The sequence below is a fragment of the Biomphalaria glabrata genome, chromosome 6 (genome assembly GCF_947242115.1).
Source record: "Biomphalaria glabrata chromosome 6, xgBioGlab47.1, whole genome shotgun sequence".
Classification (NCBI taxonomy): Eukaryota; Metazoa; Mollusca; class Gastropoda; family Planorbidae; genus Biomphalaria; species Biomphalaria glabrata.
Window position 1 is genome coordinate 4,680,482 of NC_074716.1, and position 16,817 is coordinate 4,697,298.

At 33.6% G+C, this 16,817-nt stretch overlaps 1 protein-coding gene across 16 annotated transcripts in view; it reads right to left on the reverse strand.

The window, feature by feature from the left end:
• Nucleotides 1–3,160: 3,160 nt before the first annotated feature.
• The window catches only part of LOC106077258 (dystrophin-like), a 331,854-nt gene continuing 318,197 nt past the window's right edge, over nt 3,161–16,817 (reverse strand). For 11 of the 16 annotated variants that reach the window (XM_056033067.1, XM_056033069.1, XM_056033059.1 and 8 more), the window contains 21 exons: nt 16,351–16,411; nt 15,939–16,000; nt 15,095–15,169; nt 14,342–14,546; nt 13,802–13,887; nt 13,530–13,687; nt 13,261–13,427; nt 12,847–12,958; nt 12,573–12,709; nt 12,400–12,468; nt 11,510–11,551; nt 10,217–10,270; nt 9,928–10,071; nt 9,170–9,226; nt 8,715–8,774; nt 7,479–7,545; nt 6,917–7,008; nt 6,534–6,774; nt 5,460–5,616; nt 5,273–5,353; nt 3,161–4,273 (listed from right to left, as the gene is read on the reverse strand). In XM_056033067.1, the coding sequence (XP_055889042.1) occupies nt 4,131–4,273; nt 5,273–5,353; nt 5,460–5,616; nt 6,534–6,774; nt 6,917–7,008; nt 7,479–7,545; nt 8,715–8,774; nt 9,170–9,226; nt 9,928–10,071; nt 10,217–10,270; nt 11,510–11,551; nt 12,400–12,468; nt 12,573–12,709; nt 12,847–12,958; nt 13,261–13,427; nt 13,530–13,687; nt 13,802–13,887; nt 14,342–14,546; nt 15,095–15,169; nt 15,939–16,000; nt 16,351–16,411 (2,270 nt within the window). In that variant the 3' untranslated portion in view covers nt 3,161–4,130. The remainder of the gene's footprint in view (nt 4,274–5,272; nt 5,354–5,459; nt 5,617–6,533; nt 6,775–6,916; nt 7,009–7,478; nt 7,546–8,714; nt 8,775–9,169; nt 9,227–9,927; nt 10,072–10,216; nt 10,271–11,509; nt 11,552–12,399; nt 12,469–12,572; nt 12,710–12,846; nt 12,959–13,260; nt 13,428–13,529; nt 13,688–13,801; nt 13,888–14,341; nt 14,547–15,094; nt 15,170–15,938; nt 16,001–16,350; nt 16,412–16,817) is intronic. The other 5 variants (XM_056033060.1, XM_056033061.1, XM_056033062.1 and 2 more) reach the window with 5 other exon arrangements.

Sequence of the window (16,817 nt, forward strand, 5' to 3'; positions counted from 1 at the left end):
GCCATTATAGACTTTGAAAATAGAGCTTTGTTGCATATGACGCGTTGTGGGTTTTACAATGTTAGGCTACTTAACTATTGATGTAAGACTATATTTTTAGTATAAATATTATAATTATATCTATATTCTTTACTTAACGAACTTTTTTTTTTCGAGATCTATTCTCAAGGTTTGTTCGATAATGGAAATATTACCTTCAATGACATGATGTCGCATTACAAATTATAAACGGATGTGCTTTTCGTAAATTTTCACCCTATACATTTTTTAGAAATAATAGGCCTATCTATGATTCTGTAATATTTAGGCTGCGACAATTAAGATATTTGAAATGTTTTGAATTCATTTGTTCGCAACATCTATCCTCGAAAGACAAAAATAATAAAAATTATAGTGAATAGCCTTGAACAATTTTGTTCAATGTAAAGTTATTTAGACGAAAAGTCTATTTTTCTGATAGTCTTAGGTGACCCTGGAAAATTGCCAATATTGAGGCCTAAGGGGGTCGCGATCCACAGGTTGAGAACCCCCTGCTCTAGTAGTTATTAAACGACTCAAGTTTCGTTGTTTTATATTTGTGTTGATACTTACATTTCATTATAATTGAAACTATTTGAAACATAAGTTTTGTGTTTGGAGGCTATAAATCTTTAACAGACATTTGCTTAAAAATTAATGAATTCTTTTAGTTTTGATTTATGCGATTATTTTGAAAAAATATCTATCTTATAAAATTAAAGCAAATATCAAATATACGTTTTTTTTAAAAAATAGCTTAGCATATCATGGGCGTTCCCAAATGCCTGTGTGGGGTGGGGATTTTGGGGCTATATACTAATATAGTTCCGTGGTTGGAACTAAGAATTCCAGCCTTTGAGAGTAAATGCAGAAAAATTCTGGGTATCGTATACCAGGAAAAGAACACAAATGAGTTTGTACTTTTACAAGTCAAAACTCTGGCGGGCAAGAAAGGTGCAAACAGATACAGAGAAGAGACAAAAGCTGATTCGGTCATATTGTAACTTATAAACTCGACTGACTGTCACTCATCTTTCAAGGTACAGTGGAAAGAGCGAGCAAACATTATGAACGACTAAACTTGACAAAAGGATGCATTTAGGACCAAACATGGTCAACCTACTCATGTCAGGAAAAAAAGCTGAATGTCTTCCACCTCCGATGCCTAAGGCGGATCTTTAAAATAAGGTGGCAAGAAGAGATAACCAATGAGGAAGTGCTACAAAGAGCAGGATGCCAGAACATCCGCTCTGTTATCAGCAGCAGACGCCTTGGCTGGCTTGGTCACGTTCGTAGAATGCCAGTAGGTCGACTTCCACAGGACATCATGTATGGCGATCTAATAGAAGGCAGGAGAGCCGCTGGTCGCCCACTTTTACGTTATACGGATGTATGCAAACGCGACATGAAGCTCTTCAAAATTGATACTGGCAACTGGGAAGAGGTGGCACTGGACAGATCCACATGGAGAGAGAGCATAAAGGAAGGGTCACAGATTGCAGATGTCATACACAACAGAAGCAGAAAGAAGGGTGAAAATGCAACGGCGCCTGGTGATTACATATGCCCAACCTGCGATCGCAGCTGTGTATCAAGGATTGGCCTCTTTAGTCACACAAGAAGTTGCAAAGGGAAAAGATCGTCTCTCGAGACGTAAAATGCCACAGCATTTAGGACCTAATTATTTTCCCTTTAGAAGGGAAGTCTGTAATTGAAAATAAAATTATTTTAAATTGACACATTTTTGTCTTGAGTAGTCAATCATGAATTGAAATTTTAAAATGGTTATTTATTCAATAAAAAAAAAAGATGATTACGTCCTACGCGTCATGCATATTAACCAATGACTTAAATTCTGCCAAGTCACTGGTTTTCCTGGCTAGCTCAGGCAACTCATTCCATGCTCTAATAGCACTAGGGAAGGAGTATCTGTACAAATTTGTCCTAGCATATGGGATGAGGAATGTGCCTTTATCCTAGTATGTTCTTATTTGATTTATAGAAATTTCTTTTAATAAACCTTAATGCTTTGTTTGATTTTTTGATAGTTTCATCAATATGGGGATTCCATGACAGTTTTTCATTTATTATAACACCTAGGTATTTTGCGTTTTTAGTTTGTGTTACTGGTTCGCCATGAATAAGATATCTTACAGACATTACTTCAAATAAGAAGATGATTACATACTATGCGTCATGCATGTCAACCAATAACTTATATTCTGCCAAGTCTTTGGTTTTCCTGGCTGTGTCAGGCAACCCATTTCATTCTCTAAAAGCACTAGCGAAGAAGCTCCTTGTTAAGGTAAATATTTAGATCCTCCTTTGTAGACGAAGATGTGCACACTTCTCATTTCCCATGAACTCAAAGATGGCTATTGAGTCCAATCTTCACTTTAAAAAGCCGGCCATCGGTAGGTTGGGTCTTCTACAAATAAGCCAGCTGCTTCTCTCAGCATTTTATTAGTTCTGCGTTCTTTCATGCTGGCCACTCTCTCATTGAAAGCTAGTTAAGTCTCAATTGTCTCCACCTGCTGAGAAATTGCTTCGAGAGGATCAAAACAAAACAAAAACTCTCTCAAGCATTAGTTGTGTAAACTTAGAGCTACAAAAATATTTCCTTTCTTGTGTATTTATTTCCACTGAACAATATCTTATCTTATATATTACAGACGTTACTTTACAAAGGAAGACAATTATGTCCTACGCATTTCAAGACTCAATCTGAAATTCTGCCTTTTCTGGCTGATTTAGGCAACCCATTCCATTCTCTAATGGCACTACGGAAGAAGGAGCACTTTTATGAAATTGTTCTAGCATATGGAATAAGAAATGTGCCTCTATCTTTGTGCCTTTCTGAGTATTTCATTAGGTTTTGTTTTTGTATTGTAAGTTATGGTTCAATGTTTTATGTTATAGTTACATTACTTTTTATTCTTCTTCCCTGAAGTGACTCTAAGTTTCGTGATTTTACTAATGGTGTTACTCTAGACAAATTGAAATATTCCTTTGATAGAGTTACTTTTGCAGACGAGTAGTAGTCACTTTGGTTAATGTTAAAATGTTTTGTTTTTTTAAAGTGTTAATTTCCACAAACATACAATGACTAATAGGAAAAAGGTCAACAAACATCCAACTCTAGTTCATTTTTCATCCATTTGTATTTAGACTTGCTCTCCAGTTAGTCTACATTTTTGTTTACTTCTAACAACAGACTACACATTGAGCTTTAGGTCTTCTCGCTCTGAAGCAATGCAATATACACACAAATAGTGACAATAGGCACTTAGGCATGGTGTCACATTGATCAAAAGAGAACCAATGAAAGAAAAAAACTCTATCATAAGAATCACAAGACCAGGTCAGGAACTGAGACACATTCATGAACAAATAGAAAGCTAGGATCAGAGTTTGTTAACAAAACATTTTAACTGTGGTCTTCATTCAGCCAACCATCCTACTGAGAGAGTTGTTTCTATCTTAACATGTAATAGAAAAAAGAGAAATACTGAGGGACAGTTTATTAAATAGATTCTATAACAACAATCTTTAAATTAAGAAGCATGTAGTGAGAACTATAATACATTGACCCTTACACTATTAAAACAATTAGTGTGTCCAGAAAAGTAAGATCAACACATTTTTATTGCTATCTAAAAAGGCTCTAGTGATATTGTCCAAAGCAGGGCTAAAACTAGAAAGATAACACCATAGTTCAAGGGTTTATTATCTTCAGATGAAAAGTTGTCTACATTGTCTATGTTACTAGTCTACTGGAGCCTGACATAAGCATACACAGATGCCCTGCCAGTCCAACAGTCTTCAAAAAAAAAAAAAAAAAGTAAAAGATACAAAGACATACAATACATGACAATAGTCTTAATACTAATATACATGTGTTAAAAATTGATCTTTATAAAAAAGTACATTTGAATATATCACTTATATATAAATATATAAAATCGTGATTCCATTTAATGCATGAATGGTATAAAGTCTTGTCTTCTCTGCCAACAGGAAATACCAAACAAGAGGAGATAACTGGTGAACAGAACTTGAATATATGATTGGAATTGTTGACAACACAGTAAAGTCCTAGAGACAGTTCAGTGCTACAGTCTCTCAGTGTGCTTCAAGCCTGTGTCACTGCCATTGAGTGCCGCTGCCTCCTCATCTGTCATGACAGTTACTAGAGTGCCAACTGCTTGTCCCACTTCACCAGCTATGTGAAAGAGGTCTCCGACATTGGTGCCTCCTGGGGAAAGAAATCAACACAGGCTTAGGGAAATAATTTTCTGTGCAAGAAATTCAATGCAACTAAATATAAACACCATTAAGATACAAGAATCCAGGAGAAACTTTCATTGCTTTACTTTTGATAGACAAACGTTTCAACAAAAAAAAACGTTCAAAGTTAACATGCGATCAGAGAAAACAAAAGAAAAAAGACACAAGTCATAACTAACAAGATTTGTGTGTCTTTTAACAGTCAAAATTGAAAACCTGATGATCATAATAAGAAAACAAACCAAATAAGAGCTATATAGACAGTACAGCAATAGCTAGTCAGCAAAAGATTTTTTAAACTATAAGAAAAATGAGTTGTCGAGAAAATAAAGCCTTTAAAAAAGTCATCAGCTGGCAAGTGTCAGCAGTTTTAAATACCTCAGAGCTATCATCTCACATGAGGGAACCAAACCTGAACTACTGACCCGAATTGCACAGTCCAAAGCAGCACCTGCAAAATTTAATCTGGAAGGACAAAGACATAGACATAAATCTGACCTATGTGCTCCTTGGTTATGGCCAAATTGTTATACGCTTGTAAATCTTGGACGCTGACTGCTGATCTAGAGAGGAGGATCCTAGCTATGGAATTGAGAAGCTACTGAAAGATCCTAGGTATCATAAAGACCATATAACAAATGAAGAGATTAGAAACAGGATTAATAAAGCAATTGGACCCCACGACAACTTGCTAAGTACTGTCAAAAAAAAAGCAAGTTTAAGCTCAATAGTCATATTAAAGGGCTTCAGGGCTTGTAAAGACCTTCCTTCAGGGAACAGTACCAGGAAAAAGAAGAAGAGGCAGTGAAAGAAAGCAATTGGAAGACAGCATAAAAGTCAGAGAGGCATGGAGTAAGACAGTCAACAGATCTTGTGTGGTCTCCCACTGGTTCAACAAACTAAGGGATAGGTGAAGGTAGTTGTCAGGTCTGAAAGTTAAATACGTCTCATAAGTATGTGTTCTCACCTCTAGATTTGATAGCACTATAGTGTGGAGGACTGTGAACCTCTGTCATAATGCCACTTATGTCTGGATCATCCCCTAGACCTGTACAACAAACAAAGCACAGGGTTAGAAATACACAACTAATTCTAAATTCTTACATATACAGATAAAAGTAAAGTAGCTCAACCATCCTAAACAATTGTTTTACCTGAATGGCCATTAGTCTGTGGTGTAGACTCCAACTGTGGTGCTAACCGATACCGAGGCTGACCACCATGGAGTGAACCAACAGAAGATGATGGTGTGGTCAATGGTGTGGTCCGTGAGGAAGAATCAATAGATAAGAAACTACGATCCCCGGGAGGCTGAAGAGACACAAAGTATTGAGTTAACAGAACTTAAGTAATAAGAAAATAAATCAGTAGCACTTCAAAGTGTATTCAAAGTGACGGCCTACAGGCTGATTGCATATGAATGACTCAAATCTAGCCATCCAGTCAATTTTCTTCTTGTTTCTCTCGTTCTTAAAAGACATTCCCTAAGTTCATATAGAAATATTTTCTATCTACCTTCTATTAGTTGAGTGAAGCAACAGCTAGTGTCAGCATTGATCTAAGCCAGAGTTTTCCAAACATTTTCTTTAATTGAATACTTCACACTTTTGGAAAATTTATTAGAACACTGCTTAATTATTTTGGATTATTTTCTATTTGTTTAAATAAAATAATTAAACCATATACTAAATTTAGCATTTTCGATATCCTCAAGCTATAAGCTTTAATAAAATTTAGACATTAAAATGAAAAAAAAAAAAAGAAAGGCGTTGTGTCATTAAAAAAACAACTTAATATCAAGCTAAATTCTAATATTCAGTTTGGTGTTAAGCCCGTTTCTATACTTTGTTTCTATACTTTGTTTCTGTACTTTGTTGCACCATAATAAGAAAATACTGAGTCAAACTAAACAAACAAACTTCATCAGAAATCTTTGTTTCAAATTTGAGTCAGAATCTAGATCAGTTTATTGTGATGTTATGAACTGTGTCTAATAAATTTGTTTTTTCGTACTCTAATTAGGAATTATTTCCCCTGGTTTCTTACTTGTACATTAAAATTACCCCAACAGTTCATGGAACACATATATAGGTCTGGCATAACACTTTAGAAAGCACTGACCTAAGCAAATATTTCATTCTTGAACATGATTAAAACATTAGCTGGGAATTGCTTTGATTATAGAACTTAAAGTTTTTTTTGTCTACATTAACCTAGGAAAGATGTACCTGGTCCAAGAGCTGTCTAAGGCGACCCAACTGAGCCTCAAGCTGCTGGTTATGGTCCTCCAGAACTCTCATTCTAGCTTCTAGGCGACCCTTGTGGTGCCGAAGAAGTTTCGCTTCAGCCATCATCTCCTCATCTCTATTGCCATTGTTAGCACCATCCTCTTCACCAAACAGTCGGGGGGCACTCTCTGACCTCTGCTGGGACGCTTGACGCAAGCGGTCGTACTCTGCCTGTAGTGTCCTGAAGAAAATCAAGAAAGAGATATACACTTTTTATACCAATTTCTATTATTCACAGGGTTCCCTAAACAGTATTAGATCACAGGCTTTTTAAAAAAACAAATCCCTTGAAATAAACATTTGCTATGTGTGTTTAAATGTACCTGTTTTCTTCTTCCAAATCATGAATCATTGTTTCCAGCTCTTGTCTCTGGTCAGCGTCAACTGCCATCATTATCTGCATAGGACTTTTTAACTGCAAAACAAATCAAACAGAAATTTGTAGCCAAAAAAGCTTGTACAATTTTTGCCTTCAAAAGCATCTTAACTCAGCCAACTTTCAATGAGTTCAAAATAAAAGAAAGAATATGAAATTATTTATTGATAAGTTATCAGAAATCTTGTATGTAAAAGAATAAAGTCAAAATATAAGAGAAAAAAAGTAGAGACCTAGGAGATAGGGAGAATACAAATGAAATATGTCAAGGTGGGTAGAAGAAATGACACAATAAGCTGAGCCCTTCCATAACCAAATACTTTGAAAATGTAAACAAAACAAATGCTGTGATCAACCAAACAAAACAAAGGTAGATCAACATAATGTTTTGAATCAGAAAGTAGTTCACAGTGTTCTAAGAGTGCTGCCCCCTACTACAAACATCCCTCACAGTTTCAGGACCTACCAAAATGGAAGCTAGAAGACAAAGAAAAACGAGAACTACTTACTGCGTGTGTGGATGGGTCACCATTTAAACTGGAACAATACTGAGCAATAAGGTGGTGCTCATCTTCTCTGTGAGGGACATGAGGCAAGAATTAAACTCATGACTAGAATTGTACATTTCTTGAGATCTCAACTAAATATGCATCAACATTAAATTCACACAGGATGTCATATTAAAAAGGAACATTTTTTTTAAAAGTTATTTTGAAATTGACATCACCATGTGGCTATTCAAAACAAGCCAACATTACTTAATGTTATCTTAAGTAATCTAAGAAGTCTATCGAAGACAGTAATCTATTATTTTCTATTCCCTGCAAAAAGCAAAACAAATTTTAATGTAATGAAAATGGTTTCATTTATTTGATATAATCTAAAAAAAAAACATTCCTTGTATTAGAAATGTAATACATAACAAAACTAGAAAGAACACAATTCTAATACGTAGAACTTTTCCTCATGTAGAACCCAGTGAAATGTATTGTTTAGTAAACTTTAGATTACCAGTACCGTAAAATAATTATCTAAAACATAAATCAAATGTACATTAAATGATAAGCTTCAAGTAAATGTTAATCTTATGGTTAAATTTGAAATAAAAGATTCAGAAAGTGTTGAATGAAATAATGTTACATTATAAAAGCAAAAGCACACATGTAGCTTAGTGTCACAAACCACAGCCACTAAACAACTGAATGATTTCCCAATTAATCAAAGAATTTAATGTAAAGACTGGAACTAGGTAACTTTTGTTACATCCTACAACAAGTTGCATTATACACAGCACAATGCATTAGGGTACCTAAGGGATAAGTTGCAGACTCACTGATAATTTAGTGTTCTTTACATTTAGCACTAGTTAAAATAAAATACTTACATAATTATTTTAAGTTAGTTTACATAGAAAGTGCTTTGTTTTAGTGTTACTAGTCAATTGACTCGCTACTGCCATAGTGTTTTTAAGTAAAATAATTAATAGTCACAAAACAATTAAATGTGTGATACTGTTAATACATAGACTATCTACACAAAAAAAAAACACAGTGAGCTATTTTCACAATTTATGTAAAAATAAGTGAGAGAAAGGTTAAAACTAAAAGTTATAGGAACAAAGTATTACAAGTTGCACATTACCATTAAAAAAAATGGTGTAAATAATATGACAAAAAAAAAACAACAACTAACAGCCCACTAGACCTTGTCAGTTCTAAAAAGAAATGCCAATAATAGTAAATAACCTTTTGATAATGTACTTAGACTTTATCATAGCTGCTATAGGAGAGTGTGTTTCAGTGCCACTGTTGATAGGAACATGCAAAGTGTGTGCAATCAATAACAACAAATAGAAGCATGCATACAAAAACTATCAACACAATAGAAAAGAGTTAGAAGATTTGATGATCATGCTCAATTAAAACACTCTAGTAGTAATACTGAGGTGGACAATTGTAGTTAAACTGAATGTCCATTTGTTTGGACCAATATAATTATCATATTTTATCTAAACTTGTTTTTGTTTTTAAACTTTACACCCAAAATTTTTAGTAATTAACTAATTATGCCATTATTTAATGTCAATTAGTAATTCTTTTCAGTTAAAAAAAAATTGTTTTAGCCAAATCAAATTAAAATGTAAAAAAAAAAAACCCTAAAAAAAACCCAAACCTTCCTACAGAGTGAAACAAAAAGATACCTTTGCTTAGCAAGAAGAGAAGAATGCATTTGTATCAAGCTATGCTCATCTGATACGCTGTAACAAATAAGTTGAGCACACAGCCAGTTAGATACTAATTCAAAGAGAATGTGATGAGCTAGAAGGTCACCTAAACACTAGTAGAGTGTTACATACACACGCTCATATGTATACATAGTAGAAGCTCTATAGAGACAGACTGAATACATGGTGTATATGAGGTGTCAAGATTGAAATGAGAACAATGCTATGTTAATAGAGCACTTGGAGATGAAAGGAGAGGCTACAGAAACCTACGAAACAAAACCCACATTTGCTAGTCTTGACTAATGTACAGTTTAATATACATATATATGTGTGTTTGCATTATGATAGGAAAGAGAGGTGTAAAACTAATGATACACTTTCACATGTACATTTCAGGTAAGACTAACAGTACGTACAATTATTTTCTTATTGAAAACACATCTGTAATTTATCAGATTCATCTCAGATAAAACAGATTTTTTTTTAAAGAGCTACCAATTAAACAATTATATTGTAGTTCAAAAGAAAAAAATCTCTTATGTCACTGTTAGTTAAGAAATGACCATGTGAAGGAGAGTACGTTTATCTTTTTCTTAAAGTCTCAGTAAATAAACAGACTAAAACTTGATACAGTGATACGGCACACATACAAAACACAGCGTTGATGTTTTGAATATAAACAGTTCACCTCTAGAACAGTTTAGTCAATCAAAATCAAATGATCATTCTACCTGGAATTACTGACTGTTTTGTGTTGATCACTGACTGATTTATTGGGTTCCGATTGGAAAGTAACCTGTATACCATTGGTTTTATTGTCTGGTCCAGCAATGAGTTTTTTGTCTTCACTTTTGCTGGACATAGAAGTTTGAGATCTGAAAGTTGATCAGTTGATAAAGGAAAGTACATGCATTAGTGCTACTCACATTTGTCTCCAGTCATTATAAAGGAAAGGTCAACTGAAAGGTAAATGTTTGTTCTATTCTAATCTAATATTTAGTGAAACTCTTCCCATAATACCTTGAGCTATTTAATGTTTTGGAAGCTTCCGATATCAGTTTGTGTTCATCTTGCCTGAAAAAGTTGCATACCACACATTAAACAGACTATCTATTACTATAAAGCAGAAAGTAAGGCATTTGTATGTATGTCCCGAATAGAAATCAAAACCATATAACCAATCTTGATAAAACTTGGCATAAATGTTCCCTGGGTACTGACTGGAAAAGTAACATATATAAAGTAGCCCCAATACAGACTTAAGACCCTCAAAAAAAAGTTGCCCAACTTTATGAAAGCATTACTATTTCATGGATCTAGGTCATATAGCCATGTTTACATGAGACAAGACCGAAAGGAACAGAAAATCTCGTGAAGCATAGATCTTTATCTAATTCTAAGATGATAGATCTTCCACTTATAGATCTGCTCATACTTTAACACATGAACATACAATGAAAGGTGATGCAGAGAGCAGGACGTAACACTATTACATTCATGCATTCGCTTTGTTTATAACATTCTAATTTAATTGTTTCTAATACACTATATCAGTGACAATATTAGTGATATGCAAAATAAGAACAGCAGGCCACGGGTAATATATGTCTATTACTTTATAAAACCACATTTCTGATCAGACAGAATACACAAATGCATTATAACCTACATGATGCAATTCAGCATTTATAGCATACAATATACAGTGCTCATTTATATATTCTTTTTTCTACATAACAACCACTAAAAAAAATAAAATCTTTTATTGAAAGGAAAACGGTATGACTCTTTCAATAAAAACAGATAATATACTATTTATTAAAAAAAAACAAACTATGGGATTTATCCGAGTCGCAATGTACCAATACACATACACAAAAAAAAATTACTACTTTTTTTTAGTCTTTTAAATATGAATAAATGTCTAGCCTAAAATTGAATTTCTAGCAAACCAAATCTAGATAAAGCTAAACAATTAAAATAGACTTTTATAGAAAGATACTAGAAGATAAATATGATTGTCTATAGGTAAGTGACAAGAGAGACATGCGTATGTACAGATTACACAGCCATGGTTTCATTCTATTAGAGCCATGCTTCAGTCAGGAGATACACAAGGTGCTGGACAGCAGGCACAGAAATGTAACACAGAAAAACTTGATTCTAGCCTCATGGCTGCTTCTCTAAGATGAACTTTGATCAAATTTGATTACAGAACTTTCAACTTGCATCACAAACTAAAATCAAGTTTCTCTCTGTGACAATTGTTTCAATGGAGTACAAGACTGCAATGAAAACAAATGAACAACTTACATATCTAGCGGGGCACCTTGTCTCTGTTCCACTTCAGCGATTCTGTTCAGGTGATACAATGAGTCTTTTAGTCCAAGAATTATTTTAAACATACAATGTAGAAAATACTGTTTTGTCTCTTAAGTTCAGCATTGATACACAAGACCCTCCCTCTCTACACAAAAAGACCCACTGCTATATGCCAGTTATCACATTTTTAGAAAACTGATGACGGTAATTAACATTTAACACAAATGTGTTGATGGCTGATGTCATTATGATGAGCTAAGTTAATAATCATGATTTATCTTATCTTAAAAATACACACATTGCTTAAAAAAAAGATGATGATTATGTCCTACAAGTGTCCCTAGTTCAATCTAGTTATGCCTATTAATCAATAACAAATTCTGCAAAGTCACTGGTTTTCCTGGCCGACTCAAGCAGCTCATTCCATGCTCTAATAGCACTAGGGAAGAAGGAGTATTTGTACAAATTTGTCCTAGCATATTAAACAAGGAATTTGCCCTTATCTTTGTGTCTCAGTATTTTTATTCTGAGTATTTCATTTACATAGCAGCATCCATTAAACGCAATGTAGAATGCATACATTTTGAATCACAGCAGGTATTAAAAGAAGGTAATCTAAAAATTGTTTCAATATATGAATATTTAAATTTTCCAAGAAGGCAGTGATTCTTATAGTTTGTCAATGAGAAGTAAGTTTCAAACATTGGTCAATATACTGCAAAGTCTCTCATCTGATGCTAGTCTTTCTTTATTACTAATTAACTTTCACTTTGTTATTTCCTACTTCAAAGATTAATTATGCAAATTGTTTTCAAAATATGATTTTTCATTACAGAACATTTACAAAAGTAAAAAAAAAAAGATTCTGCTAGTGATACAACCTGCTTGACATCATCTCCAGTCTGGAATGCATGTCCTGAGAGATGCTGTGCTGTGGTGATGGGTTGGGACTGACAGAAACAAAAAGAGCAGAATTAGGGATCAATATATTCATTGTGTCAAGTCAAGACTGATCAAAAGTACATGAGGTTTTGGAGCTTTAAGAGTTACTCACCTTTCCAATGTATCTCCCTCTAAATGAGAGTCTACAGGGAGATAACCTCTGCGTGGATGTTTCTTAAAATGCCGTTTAGATTTGAATTTATTTTTGAAAACTTTGGAGAAATCTCTAACGTCTTCACCTGAGGTTGTCTAGGAAAAAAAGGAATTAATTTTATGGTCATAGAATTTAAAATTGTTTCACATCAATTTAGACCATCAAAACCATTTATTTTTAGTATTAAAAACCATGAGTTTATTATAAGAGCATATAAGAAAAAGATATTTACAGTTGTGCAGTATTCTTGCATTGGATGGGTCAACTTATGACTTTTTGCTGTCCGTCCAGAGAAAAAACAATTTTGACAGACATCAAAATTAAAACATTTTAAGCAGCGATATCTGGAAGAAAAAATGTTGGTACAAATCTGTCAGTTAAAACAAAGAGAAATCCATGTCAGCGATTACTGCCAAAAGTACTTTAAAAAAAGTCTATTACTGGATAAGCTGACCTCTTTGCTGTAGAGATTGTAGGGAAAGTGATAAAGAAACAAATTTAACCTGATGGATTGTTTAATGTGGGAAATAATTAAATTTAATAGTTTATGACTAACAGTTGTAAGCTGTAAATATTTAAGTTGTTACTTTTTAGTTGTTACTATTTTCCAAACACACAAAGTGACATGTCTCTATACTAGACTTACCTAAATCCAACAATGGGGAAATCTTTACAAACATTACATTTAGCTTGATGTTTAGCTGTTTCAGCTGCTGCTAGTCTGTGTAACACTGGCAGCCAAACTAAAGACTGAGGCTCTAGTTTCAGCCATTCCAAGAAATGGGAGGCTTCTATTTCTGGTCTGCCATGAGCCTATGACACAAAATTAATTTCATTTTTTAAGGTTAACTTCACACTTTCCAATAAATTATTTTTTAATCGCTACGACTCAATGGATTAATAAAAAGTTCATACTTTTTCAAAGCAGCTGCGAACACTGGGTTCAATATTGCTTCCCCCAAATGAGGCTATTTCTCCCAACTGTCTGGGTATTTGCATGCAGTCATGTAGCAGAAGTCCCAATTTCCTCTGGTCAGTGAAAGCATTGGTGTCAGCAATAAGCCTAAATAGATCTGCAAATATAAAAGAAATACTTAAACCCAACCAAAGTAACAATGATGTTAGTTCATTCAGTGTAAAAGTTGAATGTTAGCCAGGAGCACAAGTAATGCATGTTGATAACTTACATCTGTATTTATCCTCTAGTTGGGCCTGACACAATAATACTAGACCCACTTTGAAGGATAGAGCTCTAACTTTACCACTTCTAACACTGTCAAATACACATGAAAAAAAAAATTATTATTCAAACTATTAAATAATGTCAGAAATATATTATCGTCTTATCTTAAGAAATACAGACATCACTTAAAAAAAAAAGAAGTAAATAAGCAATAATAATAATGTAGCACTTGAACCCATTATGAATTTACAACATTCAAAAACAATATTCATTTCTAAAAGTACATATTGTAAAAAAGAAATTGTTAATTAACAATAAAACAAAAAAGTTTCTAATGGACAAGACAGTCTTTTGTTTTGTGTATAGATCTGACATACAACAGAATTTAGTGTTTAAGGCTCTAACAAAGACAAAGAGTAAAGCATCTACTGACCTATCATAGATATCCAAAGAGTAAAGCATCTACTGACCTATCATAGATATCCAAAGAGTAAAGCATCTACTGACCTATCATAGATATCCAAAGAGTAAAGCATCTACTGACCTATCATAGATATCCAAAATCCAGTTGAGTGTTAGATCTATGGACAGAGGTACATTGACTATTTCAGGATGTTCTTTAGCTGCTGCCTCAAAGATGGTGGACAAACATTCAATCATCTCGCCTACATCTATCAACTTGTCATTGCGTCCCCTTAGGCCGTGGCTGTCGAAAGCATCTACTGCCATTTGTAAGGAGACCATGTCCACTTCAAATAGATACATACATAAAATATGTTAAGCGGCATTGAGATGATGTCAAATATGTTATCTCTACAATTATCAGTATTACTTATTGAATACATGAAATTGACTGAATCAGGAAATGTAAATTACATTGATATCTGGTTATATAAAGTTCATGAGGTTGATTTCTTTCCTATATTTAATGTTTGAAATAAAAAATATGAAAATTTAAAATATTTATTTCTATTTTAGATCTTAATTCTTTCTCCATTAAAACCCAATTTCAATACTATACATATTCATTCAATGCATAGTTAGAAGATAATACGAAAACAAAGATTGTATCTTATCTTTGCATGGAGTGGCCATAAACAAAAGGGATATCACTGATACTCATATACTTATTAATTCCCCGGATTTCTACAGCTTTTAACAGCCTATACTGGTCTTAAAAGCATTTCAGAGGAGCATCTCTGTTATGCTGACCACCTTTCATCTCACCCAAAAAGATAGCCTAAGGCATATGGTCGCCCCACAACTTGTCAATACACATTTTAACTGTATGACTTACAAAACAATTTCTTCTGTAACATTCTCAACTTCATTCCTGTTCTGTATGCAGCGAAACGAATCTTGTTTAACTCCACTGTGGAGAAGTAAATGTAACATTACATGGCAATTATTTACACAACCATTTGTTTATTTTAGAACATGATGATTTACTTTACAATTGGAGACCAATACATAAGAACAAATTATAATTCCATTCTACGATCACTAACAATGAAGCTTTTAATAACTTTCTGATTGTAATAGAATGAAGTCATGGGGAGAGAACACAAGAAAGAAAAAGTGGGGAAAGAGGATTAGGAAATGGGAGGATGTAGGGGAAAAGGTGACTTTTACTGTTGGGATTCCGTTTGAATAAGAATATTGTATTGATGTATATAGTTCTGAATTGTGATAAAATCTATAAAGTAACATTGACAATAGTAGCAAAGTGACTAAAAATAGTCTCTTATCAGACATTACTAAATTATATTACTTCAATATATTGACATATTTAATTATTTTTGGAAACCCTTAGCACCAGGCTTCTATTATAAATTGGAATATTCTTACGTAAAAAAAAAAAAAACTTGCTATAATACCCTTGTAAATGAGGCTGCTGTATCATTCAAGATATTAATTCCAATACTTTTAACTGAATTAAATCACCAGAGGAGGAATACAACTAACTATTACTTATGTTGTATATTAAATATGGCTAAAAACAAACAAACTCCAGAAGGAAAAAAAGGCCAATGTTTCGCTAATCATAACTACTTCACTTCTGGAGCAGCAGAAAAAGACAAACACTTGACTTAAACACTTGACTTAAATAAATCAGTTGAAACAACAAACTAAACACTCACTAAGAGCATCCATAAGAACAGTGAGTTGAGGATGGTCCCATTGTGTTGTTTCTGTTGCATGACTGGAAATAAAATAAAACAACAAATTAACATTACTTCGATTGTAATTGTACTTTATACAAACACAATTAAGTAAAGTTCCCCTAAAGGTCTTGCAATATATAGGGCAGATGATGTAAAGGATATCTGTTTTTGTGGCCCATGTTTAACAAGGGTGTCATGAGATGAGCATAATGAAAAACCACCTTTACTTTTCCCCAACTAATGTCAGGTACCCATTTAAGCTGGGTGGACTCAGAAGCACCCAAAGATCCCAAAATTAAAAATCTCACAAGAATTCAAACCCTGGACCCCCAGTTTGGGACCTATCAGCCACCATACCTCCTATACAAATATAGTAACCATTTCTTACTTGATGTAATAAGGCACTTTATTGGTGGCTACTGCCCTTTCCCATGGACCAGTGACAGAGTCTGAAACAAACAAATAGTCAATTGAAATGACAGACAAATTCATAATGTTCTACTTTGTTTACATGTACAGTTTCAATCAAACAACTTTTGTACATTTCCTAAACAAGTGTCTAAGGTCTATCTGACACTGAAACTTAAATGAGATATTCATTGTGTGTATTGAACTGGCCTCAGGTTTATGACATTAAATTGTCACCATTAATCAGTTATCTTTACCAAAACATATGAACTATTTTAAACAGATTAAAGGAAAAATCAGACTATTTATTAGGGCTTCTAGGTCTACCTATATGCAGATCTTGTCTGTGGAAATAAGTGTATGTCTATATGTATTAGGCCTACAAGCAGATCTAGTCTCTGGCAATAAGTGTATGTCTATATGTATTAGGCCTACAAACAGATCTAA